At 42.8% G+C, this 19,720-nt stretch overlaps 1 protein-coding gene across 10 annotated transcripts in view; it reads left to right on the top strand.

The window, feature by feature from the left end:
- The window catches only part of NPAS3 (neuronal PAS domain protein 3), a 464,246-nt gene that overhangs the window by 401,455 nt on the left and 43,071 nt on the right, over positions 1-19,720 (top strand). For all 10 annotated transcript variants that reach the window (XM_056547020.1, XM_056547019.1, XM_056547023.1 and 7 more), the window contains 2 exons: positions 16,431-16,549; positions 18,726-18,919. In XM_056547020.1, the coding sequence (XP_056402995.1) occupies positions 16,431-16,549; positions 18,726-18,919 (313 nt within the window). The remainder of the gene's footprint in view (positions 1-16,430; positions 16,550-18,725; positions 18,920-19,720) is intronic.

The following is a 19,720-nucleotide window of genomic DNA, read 5'->3' as shown; positions in this document are numbered from 1 at the left end:
CTGGTTGTCCCGTTCTCTAGGATGATGCCGTTCTCCATCCCGCCCATCTTTCCCTATCTTGCCCGGTTCGTTTACTCCTTCTTCTCCATATTATCTCCCGGTATCTCTTCTTCTTCTTTGTCCCCTCATATACATTTCCATATTGTTTTCATTCGCTCTCTCCTCCTTTCTTCCGCACCAGCGTTCTCCCCTTCTTTCACAGTGTTGCCTGCCGCTTGTCTCTTGTGGCTCGCTAGCAATTCAATTACAGAGACGAGAGATAGCGGCGGAGTCTCTGGCGGAGAAAAGGGCCCCCTCTGACAAGAAATATGACAGCCTACTTAAAGGGTGTTTATGCGGTTAAACTCAACCTCGCCACACCTGCAATGTGGTAAATGTCAGGGTTTGCGGGTATAATAGCCTGCAAGCCTGTGTGTAAATAGGAATGTTTGTTTGCATAAGACTTGCTGCCTGGCATGTGTCTTCTGTGCAGACCAGCGTTTCTCAACAAACTACAACTCGCAGCATGCTGGGAATTGTAGTTTTGTTACAGCTGGAGGCACCCTGGTTGGGAAACACTAGTGCATACAGTGACTTGGACTTGTATGTGTCTACATACAGAAGTTTGTAAGACCACAACCATACTATAGGCAGCGCAGAGCCCATGGTAAGGCTAGGTTCACACTATGGAATTTTTTCCGTCCGGAAATTTCACGTGCAGCCAGCACCAACTGAATCAGTCTGCGCTACGATCACTTGTACATTGACGTCCCCATAGGCGGCAATGTATTCCAGGCAGATTCCGCCAAAAAAATTTGCAAGATCATTCTTTTGGCGTCAGAATTTTTTTTGGCATGAAAAATTCCGTAGTGTACACTGGAATCCCATTGCCAGAATCCATTCAGCGTAACAAAAAAAAAAAAAAGATGAACCAAAACCAGAACAGGTCGGAGCACAAAAACTGTGTGAACTTAGCCTTACCTCTGTTGCTTGTTCCGCAAGCGGAATTTCAGCTGTGGAAAAACCTGCTGTGTATGTGCTATATTTGACCCTACCCTAAGGCCCCCACACACATTGCAAAAAGTTGGCCTATCTCATTTGTTTCAGTCGACTTTGTAATGTTTATGTGGTCCTCTCTCCAACAGATGATTTTGGGGGAGAGAAGTGTTGCTGGGTGTTTTAAATTTCAATTGCCAAACTCTCGAAGAGGAGTCTGAGAGTAGCTTATCTCTCCTGCCTCCATTCAGATCACATTAGCTCTCAGTCAAGCGTTCGAAAAGCCCAAATAAAATGTATCCCCTATCCACAGTATAAGTGTCTCATCGCAGATGAAACAACAACCCCAGCCCTGCCCCCTATCAGCCAGTCAAAGGCCACATCATTGTCCCGCTTCAGCTAGTGATTGTCTTAGCGGGTTGTCACTATCAAGACTAGTACTTCTCAGAAGGTGGGTACTGGAGCCCAAAGTGGGGAGAGAAGTGCCCGATTCTGGAGATCGCTGGGGATCATAGAAGTCAGACACCCCCCCCCCCCCCCCCCCCGCGATTAGACACTTATTCACTATTCTGTGTATAGGGGATAAGTTTTATTAGCTGGATAACTCCAAGGTTGTGTTTACACTAGTGTATTGGCTCATATAGATAACTCTCCAGTCACCACTGGACCCCAATGACATCTGTTATCTATTCACACTGTAAGAAAAGGCATAAACCCCAGAAAATGTTTCCAGCACCAAAGTGTGAGCAGAGCCTAAGGGCTCGTTCACATTGCCATTGTGCTCCGGTAAAGAAAGCTCTGCTGGTCAGTCTGTCAGAAGGACGGGAGTTGATTGGAGAAAAAAGTCCTCTATGTCCAATTTTTTCTCCGCTCAATTCCTGTAAAATTCCGGATTCCCAGTGGTCCTCATTCAAGTCAATGGGATCCGTAGGGACCCGGCAGTGTCAGTTGTGTTCTTTCGGTGCAAAAAAAAAAAAAGAGCCAAACAGACCCAGATTGGGCCGGAGCACAATGGCAATGGGAAGTTAGGCTAACATGTATCATGTCAATGTGTCATTACAGTATAATGGAGGGGTTAGGCTGGGTTCACATCACGTTTTTCCCCATACGGGAGCGCATACGGCTGGGGGGAGCTAAAAACTTGCGCTCCCGTATCCCTGCCGTATGCCGCCCGTATGTAATTCATTTCAGTGAACCGACCGGAGTCAACCACGGTTTTAGGTCCGGTAGAAAACCGCATACGAGGAAAAATGAGCCGACCGGTTCACTCAGGTCGGCTCATTGAAATGAATTACATACGAGCGGCATACGGCAGGGATGCGGAAGCGCAAGTTTTTAGCCCCCCCCCCCCCAGCCGTATGCCGCCCGTATGCGGAAAAACATGATGTGAACCCAGCCTTAGTCAGTGACTGAATCACTTTATAGGCTATATATGAAATCCCTTACAACCGTACACCATTCTACCAAACTTTTCCCTTCTACAGAGGCTAAATTGTCCATAAAGGCCCCCCCACTATACATATCCTGATAATTCTGAGTGAATAGAATGCAGCGGAGACCTTGTGAGGAGGCGAACCATTTATTCTGCCTGCATGCGCACATTTTTTTCTTTATCGTAATTATTTCCCAGTCAGATCTCCTCCCTGATTTCCTAACGGGCCTTTTCTCTCTTCTCTCTCCGAACAACATCCCGGATCCAGAGGCCGTGATAATTCAAACCCCAAACCTCACGGGTCCTGTACCTTCTCTTTTTTTTTTCCTTTCCTCTTCTTTTTTTTATTCTGCATTTTTTTTTCCAAGGACATTTTTATTGCAAAGCTGATGAAATTTGCATATTAATTTGTTCCTTTCAATTTTTTTTTTTTTTAAGATTAGACGTGACAGGCGGGTATCAGAGCTTTTCGTTAGACAGAATGGATAGAACCATCCAAAACACATTGGGATTGCTGGGGGGGAGGTTAATGCACTGCTCGATCAGTTTAATTTAACCCTCCTGTTCCCTAAGGGAAGTGTCAGACATGAATGGGATTTTACCTAAGTTACTCAACTCCTCCACATTATTAATAACATAAATGACTACATGGTTGGGGACCAGTTATATGGCGAGAACCACGTGAGATGTGATGTATGTCAGCTCATGAATACTCCAAGGATAGTCTGTAGTCTAGTTTCACAATGACATTATACCATTGTTTCCCAACCAGTGTGCCTCGAGCAGGATGCTCCCAGCATGCCTGGACAGCCTTTGGCTCTGGTTGGGAAACATTTCTTCTGTTTAGTAAAGTACACTGTCAAAATTATTTCGGTACATAATACATCTATAAGGCTAGGTTCACATCTGCATTGAAGGCTCTCTATGTTATAAGCATGTTTCTGATTCCTTATGTAACGAGTATGGTTCTGATACCTCATGTACTCAATGTGGTCCTGATACCGTATGTAGCGTGTGGTTCTGATTCCTCATGTACTAATGAGGTCCTCATATGGTATTTAAAGATTGTAGTTCTGATACCCCATGTAATGAGTGTGGTTCTGATACCTCATGTACTGAGCACGGTTCTGATACCCTATGTAATAAGTGTGGTCCTGATGCTGTATCTTAGTTTTCTCCAACCAGAGTGCCTAATGCTGTTGTATGTCCGGGAATGCTGAGAGTTGTAGTTTTGCAACAGCTGGAGGCACACTGGTTGGGAAACACTACATTATCCAATGTACATTTGTACTTTTTTGCCTCTTGAAAACCCTGTTAACTCTGTTTACTTTTTAAGATTACATTTAAATGTAAAAAAATAAAAAGGATGAGATTAACTAACATTGTTAAAAAAAAAAACAATGCAGTAGATTTACTTACCCTGGATAGACTAGACATATGTAGCTTACGCAGATGACTGGAGACAGATATAGGGACCCGGGGAATTGGTGCATTGCAAGCGAAATCCGGGAGATGTCAGTAAGGAATAAAGCTAAATCAAGACCGCAATAAAGACCTGACAATGCGTAATGGTTAGGAAATCAATGATGTTTGTTACTTAAGCTAAACTTAGAAATTTGGAGAGATCTGTAAGGCTATTTTAACATTAGTATTTTTGTCAGTATTTAGGCCAGTATTTTATCAAAACCAGGAGTGGAACTGACTTTGAGAAAAACTACGGTATAATGGAAAGATTTCCAGCCTTTTTTTTTTGTGTTGATTCCACTTCTGATTTTTTTCTTAAAAATCCTGAGCAAATTACTGTGTGTGAATTGCAGGAAAAATACATTGATTTACACATACAATGATAAAGTCCTTCCTGCTTCCAATATGAGCGCTGGGTGTAGGAGCTGCTGCCTCACCGGCCAAGACAGGACATCACTGTGGTCAGTGATTGGCTGAGGGGGCAGGTCCTGCACTGGGTGCTTGTATCAGAAAAAAGACCAAAAGGGAGCAGCGGGCACCAGGGCTGTAACATCTGCGCTCCGGCCAGACATGCTGGGGGTGAGCGCTCTCTTGTCATGTCCCCGCTGCCGGCAGGGCTGGGATTCGCATTGCAGGATGCGCCCACATGCGAATCCCAGCCCGTCACTCACCTCGCTGGTCTTTCTGTTCCCGCAGCCCCGACACGTGTGCCCCTGCCTCCTAGGGCGCGCAAGCGCCGGAGCTCTTACATTTAAAGGGCCAGTACTCATTTAATTAAGTGTATTCACCTGTGCTCTTGTTATAAGTACTTGCTCCTCCCTTGAATCCCTGCCAGATCTTTGTTGCCTTGTGCCCTACAGAAATCATACTGCGTTCCTGATATCCGTGTACCTGATCATTGTTCCGTTACCTGATCCTGTACCTGTGCCACCTGCCCTGACCTACTGCTACCTTGACCTTGTCTTGCCAGTTTCCTTTGGTGCCACGCCACATCCCAGCAACCTGTGTGGACGAGTCGTGCCAGGGGTAGCGATCTGGGTGCCACCTGCCGCCGCAAGACCGTCCCAGCGGCACCTTAGACTCCGCTCCCTGGCACGGTTCACGTCATCATCTACAGAGGCCCAGAGGATCCACCACCTGCCATGACCCATTACAAGGGCTAGGGAAGTGTGTGTGTGTATATATATATATATATATATATATATATATATATATATAATTATTATTATTATAACGTGTGCACAGCTCCAGTAACATATGAATTTTTAACAAATGCCAGAATACCCATTTTTGCTTGAGACAACCAATAGTCATGACAGCATGCAGCTCAGAATGAGAGTCTAAGATGTAGCAGGCGTGAAGGGGGAGTGGAGAAGATTCAGTGTTCTCCACAATGACTGCTATGTCAGGCAGAGGAATGAAATCAGAAGGAGGGAAAATGACAAGTTCAGTTTTATTCATGTTCAGTCTTAACAGCGAGAAACCACGTAGGATGAGACAGAACCAACCCAGTCAGGAGCGCTGTCCTGTAGAGACCTGGGGATTTTTAAATACATTTAAAAGGTCCAAGGAGGATTATGTGTAATGAGGATAAAGAAACAATGAAAAGTAATGATTAAAAATGAAAATTTACGTTACACAGGGAATGAGCTTGTGTGAACATCCACCCTACATTCCATTACAGCCTCTCGACCTCCATGAAGTGTTAACAACATCTATCTATCTCATATATGTCTGTCTGAAAAGGAGACGATGCAGTGATAGAGAAAAGTACTTGATCACCTGAGTTGGTTGCAGCATACAAATATGTTTATAGAATAAAATGGCTTTGTCCGAGTATCTTTTGGAGGCTCCAATAAGGACCTCCATTGCATAATCTAGTTAAATAACCAGACATAAAAAAGCATGCACTTTTTTGGTGTGATTATAATCCTGTAAATAACGGACACTAAACAGAAACCCAATGGGTCACATTAAAGTCAATGGGGTCTGTTGGTATCCGTGCAGCTTGATGAATTGATTCTGCGAAGAGGCCCTGAACAAAGCCTTTAATGCAGATGTGAACCTAGCCTTATTTGTAACTTGTTTAGTAGGTTATCTATTATAAAGAACATAGACTCGTACAGATGTATCATATACTAAAAGAATTTTTACGTGAATCGATCATCAAACAGTGCACTTTACTGTATACTAGTGTCTCCCAACCAGTGGGCTTACAGCTGTTGCAATACTTAAACTTCAAGTATGTCTGGGCATGCTGGGCATTATAGTTTTGCAATAGCCAAAGGTACACTGGTTGGGAAACACTAATATACAGTATTAGGACCACACTCATTACATATGGTATCAGAATCACGCTCAGTACATCAGTAATCAGTTGGAGTTTTGCAAACATTAGGAAGAAGTCCTTAAAGAGGTTGTCCAGTGATTGATTTGTTTTTTATTCTTAAATAAAAAGAGTTGTACTCTTCTGTCGTGATCCACCACCATTCCGATGATGCCCCGTGCCCACCGTTCACATCACTTCCTGGTGATGTTTGAATTCAAGGAAATGCTGGTTGAGCCGGTGACCTTCCTTAGACAGTGATTGGTTTAACAGGCACTTTCATGTATCGAGAAGGAAACCAGAAGGTGCGGAGTGGTGGGGATCACATTTTCAGTCAAGCCACTATTAAGAATTAAAAGAAATTCTTCGCTTGAGCCAAAAAACACCTGCAGCATATGTAGCCTTCCTTAGATACATGCCTCATCTGTTCTTAGCGGCCTTTACTGTGACACATGGACAATTCCTGTTCTGAAATATTGAATGCATTTTCGAGCTCATGTTGTGTGTGTATGTGTGTGTAAAAGGGTGTTAGAGGGCGCAACAGCGAAACCGTCCCCCCTCCCTCCTCCGCTCAGCCGTCTTTCACAATCCATCTCTCTCCTCTCATAGCTGCGAGGCCTCATTGGGGATACATACATTAAGCCCTTTAAATCGTTTATAATAAATCTTTGTCTAAGGCTCATTTTGACAGTCTCTCTCTCTTCTGCTCTCGCTCTCTCTCTCTCTTTATCTGACCCTTTTAAAAGAGCTCCTTTTAAAAGAGAATCCTCAATAGTCTGTTAATCCACTGGGTGTACTGACAGAGAGAGAGCAGACAGAGAGAGACAAGAAAGGCAAAAAGATACAGCCCCAGGAAATATACACACACAACGCACTGCATTTACACAGAGCTGGCGCATGCAGACTGCTTATTAACCTATTTCCTGCCACCACGGCTTAGCACTACCTTTTCTGTCACAAAGTAGCAATTGACCGGCTTTACTTAAAAATGTTAGTACTCAGTAGACCTCTTTGGTAGAAAGTATTAACTATTTTTTGTGGAAATCATTTACTATGTTAATGCCACCTATACGGAACTCACACATTGAATGCTGACACACAGTTTATATAGACTAGATGGTAGTGTGTCTGATTCCTCTAAATCAGCCACCATCACACTGGCCAACGAAGACTCGACACATAGCAAAGTTTATAGCACATGGCCCGGGCAAGGTTATGGTGTCTGACTACTCTGCTAACATCACACTTGCCAGCGAAGACCCTACACATAGCAAAGTTGATAACACATTGCCAGGGCAAGGGTAAGGTGTCAGACTCCTTTGCTACCATCACACTGGCCAACAAATACATGACACATAGCAAAGTTGACCAGGGCAAGGTGACGGTGTTAGAGTCCTCTAACACCATCATACAGGCCAACGAAGATCCGACACATAGCACAATTTAAAGCACAAGGTTTTGGTGTCTTATTACTCTGCCACCATCACACTGACCAACGAAGACCGTACACATAGCAGAGTTAATAGCACATTGCCAGGGTAAGATGTCATACTCCTTTGCTACCATCACACTAGCCAACAAAGACATGACACATAGCAAAGTTGATAGCATATGACCAGGGCAAGGTTACGGTGTTAGATTTCTCTACCACCATCACACTGGCCAAGGAAGACCCAACATATAGCAAAGTTGGTAGCATATGACCATAGCAAGATTACAGTGTTAGATTCCTCTACCACATCACACTGGCCACTTGATAGCACATTCCCTGGGCAAGGTTACGGTGTCAGACTCCTTTGCCACCATTACACTGGCCAACGCAGACCCAACATATAGCAAAGTTGATAGCATATGATCAGGGCAAGCTTATGGTGTCAGATTCCTCTACCACCATCACACTGGCCAACAAAGACCCGATACATATCAAAGTTAATAGCTCATTGCCAGGGCAAGTTTATGTTGTCAGACTCCTCTGCTACCATCCCTCTGGCAAATGAAGACCCAACACATTGCAAAGTTGGTGGCACATCACCAGGGCAAGGTTACGATGTCAGACTCCTCTGTCACCATCACACTGGCCAATGAAGACCTGACACATAGCAAAATTGATGGCCAGAGCAGGGTTCTAAAGAGCTCAGATCTTAGCATGAACATTATTTAGATAACTTAAAAAATTGATTAAATGAGTTAATATATAAGATACAAGTCAAAAAAAATATTGACCATATGGAATAAGTTAAAACCTCAATAAAAGCCTCATACTTCCAGTCCTACCCCTTCTGGCTGAAAACAGACACTACATTCTTGTAGGGGAAAAAAAGTGTTTATTTACCCTTTAGTGGCGTATTTTGGCCCTGTGGCAGTTTTTTTTAAATGGCAGCATGCTTTGTGTATGTCGGGTGGTTTCAAGAAATTATGCAATTTTTCCTTCAATAGACTTCTATAGGTGGTTAAAAAAAAAAGCCAAAAAAACACCATGTGTGTCTGTATGTTAGCACGTTTTCCTCTAATTCTTCATTAGTATTCCTTGACTCACATGATGAAAGAATCACACGACTTGTAAACACGTTGGGAGTGGGCTGATGTTCATTGTCTGTGAGTTTACTGCTACTACAATGAAGGCATCTCGGAACAATCTACAGCGTAGCTGGATCCGTAAATTCATTTGAACTCCAGTTTAGTGAACCGACACCGGGCTCAATCCACGCGGAAATGGAAACACAAGGCTTGTGGTTAACTCAACTTCTTTTTCACAGAAAATAGAATAAAAGAATGTACAGTCCGCAAATAAAGACCAATAAGAAGAAAATGATACCTATCAGTATCTGATTTTAATGTAAAAAAAATTGTATAAAAAAATATAATCATAAATAATTTGTATTTTTTACCGAAAGGACTAGAGTTGTAGAGACCAAAAATCAGGTTTTAAGCTGGAAAATAGAAAAAGTAACAACCTATAAAATACAGGGATTACACTCCTTAAAAAAAAGAAAGAATACCCCTTAACCCTATATATTTCCTAATATCCAATAACCTGTCAACTGCTGATGCCTTAACGTACTATTGACAGCCATGTCCACCTTTATGTAACTCCCATCCAAGCAGAGATATACACACAAAAGCGTTGTTTAAATAACAGACCAAGGCTTGCAACATTTATATATATCACAAACATCTACAAAATCACCAAAAGAGACCAAGCAATAGCTGGGCATCACCCACCAAAATCTAATTTTTTTTTTTATTACAGAGCTCATCATTCCATGTATAAAAATCAACCTGTCGTAGTTTAGGCTGGATTTTGGCTACACCACCAATCCTGGTCTTGCTTTAAAGCCAACATTTTTCTAGCCGTTATACATTGTGCCCATGCTGAGGGCACCATAACATAGGGACATATGCTATTTTCCGTGAGCGGGGTTGTAGTGTAGGTTTAGACATCGTACACCCAAAACCAGGCAGTACTCGTACAGGAGAGTCACACTTGCTTTCTGCTGCCCCCACCCACCTACAGTTGACTGACAGATGTGTCCCAATGCAGTGATAGTGAGAGATCTGTCGGTCAGAGACGGTGGTGACTCTTTTGTGGCCTCGCACCACTTGCTTTCGGATGTAGGTTATCTAGGCTTTGTTACCGTCAGTGAAGGCAGCACAACTTAAATTGTTAACTATTACTAAAATGCTTGAGCTGTAGTTCATTTATAAGAACATATTCAGACACTCACGGTTAGAGGATTCATTCTTGTATTCTTTATTCCAAAATTCCAAAGGTTCTGTAATATACACAGCTTTAAAAATGTATAAGCAGCATAAAATCCAAGCTAGCAGGGGTCTAAGCACACTAGTCGGGAGCCATCAGGGTCTGACACGACATTTCGGGGGAACGCTCCCTTACGAATGCGTGAGTAAGGGGGCGTTCCCCCGAAACATCGTGCCAGACCCTGATGCCTTCCAACTAGTGTGATTAGACCCCTGCTAGCGTGGATTTTATGCTGCTTATACATCTTTAAAGCTGTGTATATTACAGAACCTTTGGAATTTTGGAATAAATAATACAAGAATGAATCATCTAACCGTGAGTGTCTGATTATGTTCCTATAAATGAACTACAGCTAGAGCATTTTACTAATAGTTGTCTATAGTGGAAGTGGTGAAGTTCCACACCTGGGCCATAAATGAGGTCTACACAAAGACTTATATTGATTCAACTTAAAGTGTTAGAACTATTCAGAAGAAAGAGTGTTCGGCACAGCAGACACCATTAAGGGGCAGATAGCTGACAAGGTGTAAATAGTGACTCTGCTACGGTTGAGGTTAGTGAAGCTCATCAATCTGCTGGGATGCTCGACTCCATGAAAATGCACAAAGCGCTGACATCCAGTATACCAGAATATAAATGAAGGGTGGAACTCACCAGATTCCTGTGCAAAGAGTAACCTATTTTATTGAGGGTGCAGTATGCAGATCATACAAAGCAGGGGAGATTGGATGCCGAAGGCGTCCAAGCTCCCCTGCTTTGTATGATCTGCACACCGCACCTTCAACAAAAGAAGTTACTGTCTGCACAGGAATCTGGTGAGTGCCACTCTTTGTCTTCTGGTATATACTACTTAAAGTGTCCCTGCCATTTAAAAAACAAAAAAATAAAGGTTTTAAACAATGGCCCCCTTCACATCGATTAATAGAATAAGCCAGGAGAAGTGCGCTGCTGAGAGCTTCTCTCTTCAGCTTGTTGCATTCTATGTCCCACTAAAGGAGATGGAGTCTATAGTAAGTCTATCCCCTGCAGCAAGATGGTCGGAACACCCAGACCCGGATCGATCAAAACTTTTCACTTGACATTTCCAAAAAATGTTTAAATGACAGGGACACTGGTCAGGTTCCCTTTAAAGGGATACTCCGCCTCTAGACATCCAAAGGATAAGGGATAAGATGTCTGATCGCGAGGGTCCCCGTGATCTCTCCTGCAGCACCCCGTGTCATCTGCTGCACAGAGCAACTTCGCTCCGTGCCTGATGACGGGTGACACAGGGGCCGGAGTATCTTGACATAACTGCCCCTCCCCCATGTGAAGTCACGCCCCGCCCCCTCAATACAAGTCTATGTGAGTGGGCGTGGTGGCTGCCATGCCCCCTCCCATAGACTTGCATTGAGGGGGTGGGGTGACACGTCATGAGGGGTGGGGACGTGACGTAACAATACTCCGGCCCCTTTATCGCCCGTCATCAGGCACGGAGCAAAGTTGCTCTGTGCAACAGATGACACGGAGTGCTGCAGGAGAGATCGCAGGGGGGGGGGGTTCCTTTGGATAGGGATAAGATGTCTAGGGGTGGAGTACCCCTTTAAGTTTTCTATCACATTTGCAAGGCATTGGTGATGTGTTTGAATTCTTCTTGTGATGGCAGCATTTGTTATTTATTGTGCTTTAGACAGTAATGTAATAGTGTAGGGTAACCATATGTGAATCTAACATTTAAATATGTTTCTTGGATATTTACAGGGGGGGTTAAAAAGTGAAGGTTTAGACTACCATTAAGCGATACTCCCTAAGCAATTGAAATTCTGGGAAATCTACATGATTCAAACTCAAGTTAGAAAAATAAGAACCACTTGTGTGGCTTTATAACTTGAAGCATTAAAAACCTATTTTACCAAAAGTAAACCGTAATTGCCGGATAACAGCTTCACTTTGCACTGTACGAATTGTAATTGTAGTGCGCGTATTAGGAAGACTTCTTGGGGAGAAAACGGTTTCCTGTGCGCTCGCCTCCTATTTCTACAAAATTAATAAATTGAACTAAACAAAAAATAAAATTTGTAATAATCCATCCTTCAGCACAAGGAGACATAGCAACAGGCACCTCCAGCCGCTCAACACTATAGCATTCCCCGGATGTATCAGCCGCTCAACACTATAGCATTCCCCGGATGTATCAGCCGCTCAACACTATAGCATTCCCCGGATGTATCAGCCGCTCAACACTATAGCATTCCCCGGATGTATCAGCCGCTCAACACTATAGCATTCCCCGGATGTATCAGCCACTCAACACTATAGCATTCCCCGGATGTATCAGCCGCTCAACACTATAGCATTCCCCGGATGTATCAGCCGCTCAACACTATAGCATTCGCCGGATGTATCAGCCGCTCAACACTATAGCATTCCCCGGATGTATCAGCCGCTCAACACTATAGCATTCCCCAGATGTATCAGGCGCTCAACACTATAGCATTCCCCGGATGTATCAGCCGCTCAACACTATAGCATTCCCCGGATGTATGGTGTCACCCACGGATGGCAGCGCCTGTCGTAACTTATTCAGGTGCCGCCTAACAAAACAGTGCTTGCAAAAATTATATTTTAGGGAGCGTAAAGAACCCATTCATTTATAATTACAATGGAGAACACTTAGCATATGCACACTTGAATTTGTGGGCTGTAAATGTGAAACTATTGATATTCTTAAACAGTTTGATGGAATAGCTGGAGGACAACCCTCCACTGATACTGTAGTAAGTGTATGTATGTAATTGTATATATGACAAGCCTAAAGCAATTATCTGTTGCCTTTAATAATGCTACTTTTAGGTAGTCCCATTTCTCCTAGAATCCATTGATACAGTTCCAGTCTAATAGGGACTCATTTACCACTAATCTAATTTTAGAAAAGTCTTTTTGGTTTTTTTAACTCTAAAGGGGAGATTTATCATTGCTTTTAGAGCATTTTTTTGTCTATGTTTTGGCGCAGTTCAGGCACAAGCAGCATATTTAGTGACTTTTATGCGTCTTTTGATATAGACAGTTTCACTCTTTTTGCCTACCCGTAGAACTTTTTCTTTTTGACCATGCAGTGATCACGTATTTATCATTTGCGACTTTTGCCAAAAGTCACTATTTTGTGGTACTTTTTTAGGCGCAAAGCTACAACACCTACCAGTAGGCGTGGGAATCACTTCTACCTTCCACAATTCAACCTTTAAAGGGGTATTCCAGGAAAAAACTTTTTTTTTATATCATCTGGCTCCAGAAAGTTAAACTGATTAGTAAATTACTTCTATTAAAAAATCTTAATCCTTCCAATAATTATCAGCTGCTGAAGTTGAGTTGTTCTTTTCTGTCTGGCAACAGTGCTCTCTGCTGACATCTCTGCTTGTCTCGGTAACTGCACAGAGTAGGAGAGGTTTGCTATGGGGATTTGCTTCTACTCTGGACAGTTCCCGAGACACGTGTCATCAGAGAGGACTTAGACAGAAAAGAAAAACTCAACTTCAGCAGCTCATAAGTACTGAAAGGATTAAGATTTTTTTAATAGAAGTAATTTACAAATCTGTTTAACTTTCTGGAGCCAGTTGATATATAAACATTTTTTTTCCTGGATAATCCCTTTAACCTCTTGTGGATGACAGCGTCCCACTGCCCTTCTATGACACGCTCTCAGGAGCTGAGCGTGGGTCATAGCTGGGTGGTCCTGGCGGCTATCAGGACCCATCTCTAATTGGTGATGCCTGGCTTTAACCCCTTAGACACCGCAATCAAATTTGATTATAGCGTCTAAAATGCAAGTAAAAATGTCCCGGCAGCTTTGTGAAAGTAAGTAAAAACACCTAACCTGCCAAATTCAGGACCCAGGAAAGTGTCTACTTCCCTCCATCACAAGCGTCTAGAAAAAGTGTATGTGGTAGAGCTTTTCCCACCACAGCAGAGCTGCGCAAAATTCATCATCCTGCTGCACCTCCTTAATAAATAAGATGCACGCTACCCACCACCCAAATAAACATGGGAAAATAGCTCTACCGTAGTCATTCTTTAATACATCTGGGCCTAAAGCTTTAGTTTTTGTATGATGTGATCGCCTGTTCTTATATTACAGCACACTGACTAGTGATCACTAGATCCCAAGCTTTCACCTACCTACACTATCCGATACCAAATCCCCATTTTGAATGCTAAATCTAAAGTGGCCACCTTCCCGATTGGCTCTTCCAACTGCTTGTTGTAGAGATAATTCCGGCAGGGAATATAGAATAGCTTTTTTTTGGTTTTCCAGTTCACATCAGGAAGATTAAAGTCTCCCATAATGTTAACTTTCCCTTTCAGTGTTATTTTAGCTATTTCTTCAAGTAGATTATCTTTTACTTGACCAACAGGTCTATATATATATCAGACTTAAACGAGTTACTGTATGATTACAAAACTGCAACGTAACCCAAGCTGATGCTGTGTTGGCTCCACTGTTTTGCGCTATCTGTCACATACAGGGCCACCCCTCCCCTTTTCATACCTTCTCTGTCTTTTCTATATAAAGAGTACCCTGGGATTGTTATGTCCCAGTCATTACTCTCATTAGACCATGTCTCAGTAACAGCCACTAAATCTATTTACAGATGCCATTATTTACCAAAGTTCATTGATCTTATTCCCTACAAGCATTTGTTGACTTTGAGCTTGTCATTTGTTAACCTATGTGCTGCTGGCATGTTCTGACAATGCTTTGGGGGACAATTAAACTGATGGATTATCACTCTTTTTCGCCCCACCCCTTCCACACACACTTACAAAGAATTGCTGTGTATTGGGGGGCCAACACACACAAACACATATATATATATATATATATATATATATATATCTATCAAATTATAATTTTTTTTTCTATTCAATTGCGCCCTAAGCAAAGACAAATAGAGTAAATTTCTCCAAAATTCCCCTTAAGAAGCAGACTGTTTTGGAGGGAGGGATGCTGACGAATTGACACAAAGAGCACAAACAGAGAACCTACAAATGATGAGTAATTAATATAGAAAGTAAATATGAAGACTGCAGTATATACATTATTCAATTATTATGGCTTCTTTTTTTATATTTACAGCAACTTTCATGCCCCCAAAAAAACCTTTAATCATGTTCTTGTATATAACAATTAAATGTTGTAATGATATAGGCCCAGATTTATCAAACTGTGTGAGAGAAAAAGTGGAGTGATTTTTCCACAGCAACCAATCACAGCTCAGCTTTCACTTTACCAGAGCTTGTTGGCTGTGCTGTGATTGGTTGCTGTGGAAAAACAAGAATTACACAGTAGGTGACTAGGCTTGTAATGGCCTCCCCTCCTCCCCATCCACAGGATATGAGACAACTAGCTGACCGGTACATTGGCACCTGTCTGATTCATGCGCTAACCTCCTCCACCTTCATAGAAAATGGAGCCCTAATGCAAACATGGGCGTGGAGCTAAAAGTAGCAAAAATCCAACTCGTCCTGTTGTTTCCACACAACCTATTTGATGGCTGGTTCTCAGAACACTGGGTACATCCTTTTACATGTAGGACTGTTAGAGTGAAACAAGAAGGCAACAACTGGACCGTGTTACCATTACCTTATACCATTAGTAGTTTTTTAATGTACAGATGTTGCGATCGGGGTCAAGATGTTCACCGTTTATTTCTCTCGATATGCTCCGTCAAAGAGACGTAACCTCGGCTGCCAATAAAAGCTACTTGGAATAAATTCACACACAGATCACCGCAGTTATTACGGTGCACGGACCTGTGATCACTACTCTGAAGTCACAGGCAGGTCTGATACCTGTTACCGAACAGATTTTTCCTCTTGCACTAGTGAAGACGTGCAATGTTTTCCCTATCCCTCCCGGCCCGCCCCACCAGGAGGCTCCTGTGATCCCGTTCTCTGGTGAAGCTGAGCATCGGATCCTAGAACCAGCTGGATCTGAAGCCGACACTCCAGTTTTTGATCTCGAAGCTTTTGATTAGAACTAATGAGCTTGTTTAATTCAAAATGGGAGCCCTGTGATAAAAGAAATAGGTTTGATTCCACTGGATTAGAGAAGAGAATTATCTGGCGTAGGGATGGATACTTAACCCCAACTCCTGGCATTGATGCTTTTTCTCCATTAACCTCTTCAATGCTGGAATGCAGACACTTCACTCGGAGGAACCGATAGTCGTTTTATGAAGCAAAAAGCATAATAATCGTGCAGTTGATCTTCCAAATATTAGAAGTAGGGTCTCCGTCATTATAACCAGATATCCTTGGATAATTTTCACCACCAATGTACATTTTCTTTAGGTTGGTGTTAAAGGAACTTTATAGGATTCTAAATTTACATATTCGTTTTAATGTGCCGATGTGAATCAAAGTAGACCACATCTTTATTTATATGGATAGACCATGGTCCACAATTATTCACACCTTTGCATTTTCTTTCATAGTGGAGTCCTCAAGCCCCGGGATCCTCCCTCAGGACAACTCTCTAGAAAGGTCTTTCTTCATTCGGATGAAGTCAACGCTCACTAAGAGAGGTGTGCATATCAAATCCTCGGGGTACAAGGTAAGTGCCGCAGGTAGGGTACAGAGAAACAAGCCTTCTCTAGATAGCGTCTTTTTTCACGCTGCACCTCGAGCTGCCAAATTCTGCTAGGGAGAGGGTATAATGTGTTCTTTCTAGGTTACATTATTTATTGGACTATGTTATTACGACACCCTGTTGTGGTTTTGTAGCAGTTATTATCGCTGTGATCTGATCTGTCTCTGCCCCATTTTCAGTGCATATATGTGTATTGTTTTGTTCTGTCAGTCTCACTGTCTCCCAAACTATAAGGAAGGTCATACCTATCACAAGATAAAGGAGAGCCTCTATTCTGTCACATGTAATTCTCTGAATAGGATTTTTTTTTTCTCATAGGGAGAGTGAAGGGGACAGTGAAAAAAAAATAAATCCCTTCCCAGCCTTTGTCCCACACCCCCTTCCTCTGCCCTGCTCCCTCTGTCCTCCCTCTTCTTTGCTTTTCAACTTCAAGGCCTTCATGTTGCTTCCAAATTGTGTCTGGGAGAGAATTCCCCCCCAGGCTGCCTACAATCTAAAGGTGTCTTTGAAGAGCCTCAGTGTATAAAGAATCAGGATGGTTCCTCTCTCCTGAGGCGGGAGATGGTAGGAAAAAAAAAAAAATAGAGAAGCACAATCATCCTTGTGTCTGCGCGGATGAAACCTGGCATCGATGCCGCGGGAACACAAGCTGGGCATCCTATGGGCTTTGCTCGAAAGTGATTGAGACGGAAGGTTATAGCCCCTGTCTAGATGTGTAAAGCGCTGGTGTGTTGCATGGTTAGTTGCCAGTTTACAAGTCTCAGGTTAATATTGTGCATGCTCTACAATGTGTTTCCAATGCTTGTGTCAATTGGATCCGGAAAAGTCTACGTCAAGACGGTGGGTCTGAAGACCTGAAGGGACACCTGTTAGTTCAGGTCGTCAAAAACATGGTCATTCTGGGTCAGTCCTTGATATGGATGCTCTCTTGTGAAACTGGCCTTAGATATTGTAGTCTCCTGTATAAGTTTGTGTTGAGTCTCCTGTATAAGTTTATTGTCGATGGGTGATGAGATGTTTATCGTTGGTTCTACAGTTTGGGTTCCATGTGCAATAATGGATAAGTTAACATAAAGCAGTGGTCTCAAACTGTGGCCCTCTAGATGTTGCAAAACCTCAACACCCAGCATGCCCGGACAGCCAACGGCTGTCCGGGCATGCTGGGTGTTGAGGTTTTGCAACATCTAGAGGGCCACAGTTTGAGACCAATGGCATAAAGGATTGTGAAGAGTTGAAGAGTAGTTATAAGTATAATAGACAACGCTGTTTATTAAATTTCTACTACCGACAATAGCAGCAACCTGCTCCCCAGATTATCCTACGGAGTCCGACCAGTATCCGGTCGATTCCCAGTGGTCCATCAAATACAGAGAGAGATAGAGCTCTTCCTGGCTGTTGAGCAGTTAACCACACTTTCCCGAATAACAGTTAAGGTCATAGGAAGGGGAGCTTGCTTCTGACGTTGTGTATACCTCTGCAAACCCCCAACCCCCCACCCGCCTTCAGTGTCATATTAGATTTAGCTGCTGAAATATATAAAAGTACCACAGGAGTCTCTGATGTGTTTCTTGCCACGAGCAATCCAGAAGCAAAACTCCCCACATGTGTCAGAGAGGAATCTACTTACTGTATTCTTCTACTCTTTGGGTTATTTGGTCTGCGGCACCCTGCCTCCCACTGACCGGCCCTTCTTTTTATTTATTTATTTATTTATTTATTTTTTACATCCTTATTGTCAGATTTTTGTTTTCTTACAGCTCTGGCTTTTATTTTACTTCTAATAGTTTTTCTTATGGTGTTTTTATTTTAACTCTTAGGGTATGTTCCCCTGGGCAGAAAACCCATCTAAAAAAATAAATAAAAACACCTCAAAATCAGCGTGAAATTTGCTCCAGGTTTTTTTTGCTGCCGATTTTGATGCTTTTTTTTATGTTGTTTTCAAGCTCCTATTGATTTTAATGTGAGCTTCCAAAACTGCTCTGAAAAGTGACATCTCAGTTTTGATTTCAAAATGTTATTTTATTTTACCATTGTATTTATCTGTTGTTTTATAACATGCCCTTTTTTGTGTTTCCGTCTTTCCATAATTCCGAATCAGTCGGTCTTCATTTTTACTGACTTATCTTCCTGTGTGTTGTAGGTGATCCACGTAACTGGACGATTGCGTCTCCGTGTGTCTCTGTCTCATGGACGCTCTGCTACTGGACAGGTGATGGGTTTAGTAGTCGTGGCTCATGCGCTCCCCCCCCCAACCATCAATGAAGTCCGCATTGACTGCCACATGTTTGTAACACGAGTCAACATGGACCTCAATATTATATACTGTGAAAATAGGTATGCCATCTTCTGCACTCCTGCACCTTCTTTATTTGATGTACATCAATACACTGGTTGTTTCGATGAATTGTCTGCCATCTAAGCCAGTTTGACCAAACTATTAGGACATGTTCGGAGCACAGACAGTGAACAGGCTCCGAAAGGCCCAGACATACCCCAGTAGAGATGATCATTTGATCCAACAAGTATAAGAAGCTCCTAGAACTTCCTTATCTCTTCATTACACACCCCTGTCTTTCTACTAGACTCCCCCTGTCTCTTCATTACACACCCCTCTCGCTTCATTACACACCCCTGTCTCCATTACACACCCCATCGTTTCATTACACACCCCTGTCTCTTCATTACACACCCCTCTCGCTTCATTACACACCCCTGTCTCTTCATTACACACCCCTCTCGTTTCATTTCAAACCCATGTCTATTCATTACACACCCCTCTCGTTTCATTACACACCCCTCTCGTTTTATTACACACCCCTGTCTCTTCATTACACACCCCTCTCGTTTCATTACACACCCCTGTCTCTTCATTACACACACCCCTCGTTTCATTACACACCCGTCTCTTCATTACACACCCCTCGTTTCATTACACACCCCTGTCTCTTCATTACACACCCCTCTCGCTTCATTACACACCCCTCTCGTTTCATTACACACCCCTCTCGTTTCATTACACACCCCTCTCGTTTCATTACACACCCCTGTCTCTTCATTACACACCCCTCTCGTTTCATTACACACCCCTGTCTCTTCATTACACACCCCTCTTGTTTCATTACACACACCTGTCTC

This window comes from Hyla sarda, chromosome 11 (assembly GCF_029499605.1).
Source record: "Hyla sarda isolate aHylSar1 chromosome 11, aHylSar1.hap1, whole genome shotgun sequence".
Classification (NCBI taxonomy): Eukaryota; Metazoa; Chordata; class Amphibia; order Anura; family Hylidae; genus Hyla; species Hyla sarda.
Note: the sequence above shows the minus strand (reverse complement) of the source record. Positions and strands in the feature narration are given on the sequence as shown.